General features: G+C 30.5%; 1 protein-coding gene across 4 annotated transcripts in view; it reads right to left on the bottom strand.

Moving 5' to 3' along the window:
- The window catches only part of LOC106467320 (protoporphyrinogen oxidase-like), an 82519-nt gene that overhangs the window by 53635 nt on the left and 21120 nt on the right, over positions 1–7764 (bottom strand). For all 4 annotated transcript variants that reach the window (XM_013927664.2, XM_022395480.1, XM_022395481.1 and 1 more), the window contains exons 3-5: positions 5764–5898; positions 2549–2797; positions 451–598 (exon numbers count right to left, since the gene is read on the bottom strand). In XM_013927664.2, the coding sequence (XP_013783118.1) occupies positions 451–598; positions 2549–2797; positions 5764–5898 (532 nt within the window). The remainder of the gene's footprint in view (positions 1–450; positions 599–2548; positions 2798–5763; positions 5899–7764) is intronic.

Here is a 7764-nt window from a genome sequence, read left to right as displayed (position 1 = left end):
ATATATATATATATATATTCACAGAAAAAATCTTTAGTAAAAATGCTTCATAAAAAATTTGATTTTTTTGTGAAGATACACATACTGTATTAAAAGAGATAGTATGGAAACTATTACAAGTACAAAATGATTACAAGGTTGGTCAATTTGACCTACCTCGTAACAAGAGAGTTAAAACACCTTCAGCAGGGAACCTTTATCAAGAGAGATCTAACTCCATCTTGAGATTTGTATATGCTTGCAACATAAATATTAGATTGCTTTTGAAAAACTGCATAAAGAATTTACTATTCAACATTCACCACTTCAATTTTTTTGAAGCAGGAATATAAAAATCTGATGTAGAAATAAACATCCCCATCTGGAAGCCTACAATTGTACATGTATATTTTTTCTATAAAAGTGATATCAATTATAAATTATAGTTTACAGTCTACAATATTAAGTTACCTTGAGTCTGCTTTAGCTGTCCCTTCACAACAGAGCCATGTTCCTGCTCTCCCTGGAAAAGGTTTCCAAAAAGGGATCGAACACTGATTTCCCTTGAATCTCCTGCCACTATACCTCGACAAACAGGATCCATAATGTACTCAGCTATCTTAAGAATAAAAATAGATAAGAAAAGCAGTAACAAAAAATTACTTTAGCTTAGAGCTATTCAAAGTTAACATCTTCCTCACCTGAAAATGTATTTCACATAAATACTAATCTCCTCAAAAAACAGAAAACTAATATCTTATGTCACTACCAAAAAGTTTTTGCAGATGTGCCAAACCTTTGAACAAAACTCCCATCTTACATGTAGTAACATGCACTGTTTTATTATATGATGAAAGCAGCATTAGACTATATCCCTCCATCAATAAGATGGCAACATATCCTCCATGCACAGTACTCTCCTTAAACAGTTAGTGTATATCAAAAGCTCATTTTTGACAAAACGAAAGAAAGACACTGGAAGTGTGGAGAGATGGGTATCTGCTTGAAATACATTTTCAGATAATGCAAATAACTTCAGAAACATGCTCCTCACCTCTCCACATATAGCTAGTATCCCACATAATAATGCAATAATTAGGAGAGGAAGGAAGAGAGAGAAAAATCTTATGGGTTGAGGTGTGTGGTATTCTCAGGTGAACTAATTTCTATGCAAGTAATAGAGAGGCCTACTTAATAACAACTGGGTCAAACAGGAAATTTAAAATTTATCTGAATCTGAAACCTCAACTGAGGTTTAAGTTGCATGAGAAATAAATAGATTGGACATATTTGATGGACAGGTAAAACAATCTTTATTAGAAAAATAACAATAAAAACATTATGTACCTGCACAGACAATTGCCTCTAATGGATCAATGAATAGATCAAAAGCCCTCCATATATCAAGATTAATGTCTGATGGACTAGACACAAGGAAAACCAAGTAGAACTATCAAGAAACAAGATTGTATACTCATACAGGAAACCCTGGTTTCTTTGTGTCAACAAATGATTGGTCATTCTTTTACAGCATTTGTTGGCTTTAACATACAGTTATTATCTACTTAGCAAGCAAAGGATATTGCAGTCAATGACCATTTTAAGATAGATGTACTGCAATATACCAGCTACTAAACAGGATGTAATTATCAACCAACTGAAAAAACCTGCAACAACATAGATGCAAGCCTGGATGAAACTTCAAATACTTCTATTGTCCAATGGCTATCCAATTACAACAATAAAAAAGAAACCATCATTTCAAAATACTGCTTTGTGGGTTGTGCCCTTTGTGAATGAAACTTTAACTACTTGTCCACATCAAGTGATTATAAAATTTGGTTTAAATATCCACATCTTACAGAAACCTGGTAAAATGCTGAAGGATATACTTACTTGTTCTGCTTTCAATAACAACAATCCATGCAAATCCAAAAAGTGCTTTGCTAATACCAATGGCTTAGAGAAACCCTTCAAACTTGCAGACACTGTCTATATACACAATATTCACCCACATACACAAGGGACTCTAGCCATTCAACACATAATTGTTTCAAATAACATATTCATGCCACTGCGAATCTTGACAACAAAGGCAACACTGAACATTACATAAGCTCGCACAGCATAATTGATAAGACACCTTATCAGATCAAAATTTTAGATTTGTGATAACTTTAATGAGGAAATTTAAGGAATCTCTTTTGATTCAATTCAAATGCCCTTTTATTGACACATATAATGCCTAGCCAATGTAAAACTATTATTATTTCATGTAAGGTTTATTCTATTTTTATTTGTTTGTTTACATTTACTTTTGTGATCAGCAACTCTAACCTGTTTAATAATACTTTAGCATACTTCACTATACATTGTTCTATTATATTATCATACTTTTATATTCTTTTTGGTTATTATAACTTAAAGGCATAGGGCTGAAACATCAGGTAGAATAAAAAAAACGTTTATCAGAATTTATTTGCCATCTCCCTTGCAATTGTTTCCATTCTTCAGTCAGCACCAAAAACTTTAAAAAGTAATACAAAATATAATTAAAAAATTTTCATACTTCTTTTCCAAACCTTCTGATGGCAAAATCATGAATACTTTCATCTTCTACTTTCTTCTTCCGTGCTATCAGATCCTGTAGCAAATACCAGATAAAAGGCTTAGAAAATGGAGGAACTTTTCGAAATAGATATGAAGGTCCACTAGGTAAAGTGTGGAGCTGATTATGGACCAAGATCAAGCGTTTTTGGACAGCTGGGTGAGACTTTATTACAGGTAAAACAGCTGAAGACAGCCCCAGTTCATTAACCTGGATAATTATAATCCAAGATATTAATCATAAACTTTTTAAAAAATCAACAAAACTTTAGTTAAGAAAAATCAGATATACACATATAGTGTATCTTTCTATAACTTTTAATTATTACCAAGTACATCCGGTAATAATGGAATTGCTATCACAGACATAATAGTATCTGTGCTGTGGTATGCAGACATACCATGTGTTTTGTACCTTCTTGTTTTAACATTTTATACAGTTTTTACATAACATGGAGTCAAGAAAATTGTTAAGTTGACTTTGTTCCAACAGTCTTTGTTTTGTTTCCATTCTATGGAGATAACACCTGTTCTACCCATGGGTACCATGACTGTAATGCTACATGTTGTGTAAGAATGTCAACTGCCAGTGTCCTTCCCTAAGCTGAATGAGAATCCTCAGTCACATAATAAGCACTAGTCATTCAAAAATTTCCCATTAAGTAAAAAATGTTAGATTTAAAAATCCTGGAAAAGATTTGTATAGAGTAAACACTTTTGTTCCTGATCTACAGTGAACTGGCTAGCAGAAATACATCTAAAGGGTAGGAAGACAGTCTAATCAATTTACAAATTCAGTGAAAGACATCCATCCAGCTTCCAGATAGCAAGTACTTATACACTATGTTTTTGTCTTGGTGATAAATATTGTTTTCACAAAACAAGACTAATCTGTTTATTTCACTGCTTAAACTCTGTTAGTTTAGTTAACTTCAGTATTACTTCTTTTTTTTTCTTAATCCCACTGCTCCTTCTGTTATAAAGCAAACCCAACTAACACTCTTTGAGAAAATTATTTTAACCTGAAATCCAATAATGCAAATTAAACTGCACCATATTTCACAACACTAACTATGCTGTGTGGCCTAATTTTTCTTCACATCCATAAAAAATGAAGAAAGTGGTAAGAAATTGAACATTAAAGAAATTAGTAAAATAAAATGTTAAAATTTTCAGTACTTAATATAAACATAACTGAATATAAATTTATATAAAAGCAATTAAGTATTCTGTAACAGAGTAAGAATGTTTAGCAGTAGTATATAAGGCATTAAGAAACTGGTCATAGGAATTGCAATTAAACCCAGTCCACTCACTTCTGTTGTTTTTAGTTTATGTTATTTTTTAAATAAAGTATTTTATTTTTGTTTTGGACTTCAAATTGTGCCTTGTCTCTTTCATTCCACCAATCACAAATTGGCAAAGTTTCCTTCTGCACATTATATCCATGAATCTCTCATTTTTTTGTAGAGATAAGATAACTGTGGATTATCACATTTCCTTCTATACCTGAGCAAAAATGGAAAACATCATGAAAAGAGAAGAAAAGCAACTCTTGATAAGTTCCTTTTTCATGATGTTAAATGTATTCTGCTATCTTTCCTGCATTGTTCTACTTTTATAGGAATTTTTTTTCCATTTATCTTTTTGCTGCTGATATAGTGCAAATGGAATATATGGAGTATTTTTTTTTCTCTTTTTTGTATGCAAGTGTTTTCTTATGATGGGTGGGATGAATTTCTTGAAACCATTATAACTCAGTGAAAATTGATGTATTAAATGACAGATTGAGCTTCATATTTACTTTCAGAGTAAATTTGTCTTCATAAGCAATAATTATTTAATTACTTTATATAAAGTTTATAGACTGTAATGTTTGTTTTTTAAACAATACATGTAATTACACTTCTGAAGACTATTTACATTGTCGACTTGGTGTGTGAATTTAACTTAAGTTCTTAAGCTAGCTGAACCTCATGAGATATTACTGGGAATACTCATTATAATTTAAAGTTTTTGTTTTCCAGGTATTGCTTTATAGCATGAAGATCTGCTAGTCAATGTGTTACACTGGATAATATTCATTAATGCACAAGTTGCTGGAAATTAACTTAATCATGATATATATAGTTACCTTACTTTAAATCAATAGTTATTAAAATATTGATTCAATTGATTTTGAAGTCTAAGTATTTCAGTCTTTAAACATAAACAGAAAATTACTAGAATTATCAAAACAAGAATTTTTTATACACATTTAAAAAGTTTTCTATATAAAATAAACTCAAAAGTAAAGTCAATACATATCAAAATATTTAGAAGCAATATGAAAAATTGAATTTGCAAAACTCAAAAAATATTATCATCTAAGACAAATGTAAAACTTTAATTATTCAAAAGTCAACGGAAATGAAAGGTAAAAGACTAACAAGTCAAACAATGAAATGTTCAGCAGTATTCTAAAAAGATGCACAAAAAAAAGCTAACATGCCCATAAATAATGACATAGAAGACATAAGCGACATTCAGAAGATATCCTACAGCAAATGTTCTCCAAACTGGACAATGCTTAATGGTGAAAAGAGCATTCTGTTTACTCGTCAAGAATGAGATCATGAGAGGTTCACAGGATCAGCAAAAAATACTAAAAAACCACAGAGAAGTTACTACAACAATACATTGGTGCTATAATTGTTTGTTTACCACAGGAGGTTTACACCTATGAAGAATAAATTTTATTCATAATCAACCTCTTAATGATCTAAAATGCACAGAACAAGACTTAGTACTCAAAATTTTCTTTAGCAAGTGTTCTTTTAACAGTTTCAACTAAAGGTTAAATGTTATTATTAGTTAAAATCTGCACTACAAGATCAATGTATTCCTAAACATTAATTTAACAATGCAGCATAACAACGAATCTACATGACTTTTACAGAACAGCATGCACTTGAAAACTAATAAGTTTAAGTTTAAAATCTAAAAAAAAAATTTCTAAAATGTTGAACAGTTGAATATAAATGTTATCAAGTGCTTTATAGTCTTTTACAAAGTCTGACTAAAATGTTTGAATTAAAAGAATTATTTCATTTTACAAAATCCTTAAAATATAACTTTCATAAAAATTTAAAAATAAGACCTAAACTTGTAATAATCCCACATTTTGAATTAACTTACAAGGGTTAAAGCATTATATCCAGCTTTTCCAACAGGTCTCATGCTTCTAGGTCCATGTTCAAAAATGGTACCATCTGGATACCTTGTTGTTCTTATCCACCCTCCAAGAGTAGTACTGCTTTCAATAAGGATTATCTAATAAAAAAGAAATATATATACCTACACAAAGAAGTATAATATTTAGTTCCATGAAAAATTTCTTGATACACATATAAAGAAATAATCTATATTTTGTTATATAATAAACTCTTTTGAACAAATATACACAACATACTGCCTATAATTTTGAGTTCTAATTCTTATACATATTCGTAGCCCAAGGAAAACTTAAGATCAACTAAATATAAATAGATTATGAGTGAATCAAGATATCAAATCTACTTTCAAGGAAAATGTTTTGTATTCATGCGTGTTCAAGTGCAAGATTTATTTGCTTAACTTTGGATATAGATTGTACTATTGTGAATTTTGGCTTTATTAGTATCATATTCATTCTAATGCTGATAAATACAATAGCAAAATCAAAATTTCATAAGCATAAGGGATATGGAGCAGGTCAGTAATAAATTAAAACAAGTCATATAATACAGAAACCTACCAGCACATTTCTATTTTAAGTTTAAAACAGACACTAAAAAATACGTTTTTGCTAAATGGAAATCTATCATTAATAAACCAATAGATTATGGAGACTTTTTTCATACTTACATCAAAATTAATAGATAAATTTCATTTGTTATAATTTGTTCAACCTTTAACCACATATTTCTTGTTTGATCATGTTACTGCATGGAAATATGTTCAGGTTTATGCAAGTTTTATTTGTTTATAAGATAGCCAGGTTGTACTTACAAATGACTAAGTTGTAAATTCTAATTACAGGATACTTTATACATGTTAATAAAATGTCCACAACATTTATTACTGCTATGCCATCACAATGTACAATCATACCAGTAACTGGCACAGACATAAATATTACTGTACACAAACATGTTTGTCACTGAGAGTAATACTGCATAATAGTATTACACCACAAAAGTACCAAATTTTTCAATTTGTTCTAACATAATATTGCTTATTATACTATATAAAAACTGCTAGTAAATATAACTTTTACTACCAGTACTCAAATTTTATCTGTTTTTTATGTCCCATAATTTAGACACAATGAAGAACAGTAACACTTTGCATATACTCAGACATACTAGCACTACACAATCTCTATAGTAATTAATATCTCAATCTCAAGAACATACTGTGGTCTGAAAACCCATAGTTTCAAAACAATACTAAAACTATTAATCCAGTTTCGCTAAGCTCTGCATGTTCATCTTTACTTTCAGTCTATATTTATTCCTGTTTTATTTGTAATTTGGCAAACACAGAGCTGCTTATGTTTAGGAATTTGTTTGAGATCTTTGAAAAATTTAAATTGTAGTATGTTGTAAAGTGCTGTGATCACTAAAGGTGATAGCCTTCTAAAAGAGGGAGAGTCTGTCTTAGAGCAAACTCCCCCATGAATTTTTTTATTTAGTGAAGCAAAATGGTACTATTTGGTGCATTTTGTAGATCAATATGATACTGAATTTAACATGGATCAAGCCAATCAACCAATCACAATGCATTAAAAAAGCTGCTAATTTGACTAAAACATGTTTTACTGAAATGTATGAGAACAGATTCAGATATACGAATTTCACGCTCAAAGGGCGAGTGTTGGTATATCATTCAGGTATATTGTTACGATAGCAGAAGTCACGCGATGCTGGGAGCATGCGTGCTAGAGTTTCTAGAAGAATCATGAATTTTCCTGGCAACTCTAATTTGTTCGAGGCGTCCTCTTTTTTAGTATATAAGCCTGGCGAGAAAAACCAGCATGATTGGGCAGATAGATAGAAGAGATATATATAGATTGAAGAGCTAGATAACTGAGTCAAACGAACAATAGGCACCGTAAGTAAAGTGTGTGAATCACTGTGATTTATAGCATGTGTTATG

This window comes from Limulus polyphemus, unplaced genomic scaffold (assembly GCF_000517525.1).
Source record: "Limulus polyphemus unplaced genomic scaffold, Limulus_polyphemus-2.1.2 Scaffold2566, whole genome shotgun sequence".
In the NCBI taxonomy this organism is placed as follows: Eukaryota; Metazoa; Arthropoda; class Merostomata; order Xiphosura; family Limulidae; genus Limulus; species Limulus polyphemus.
The sequence above is the reverse complement of the archived record's forward strand: the minus strand, read 5'-3'. Positions and strand labels throughout refer to the sequence as shown.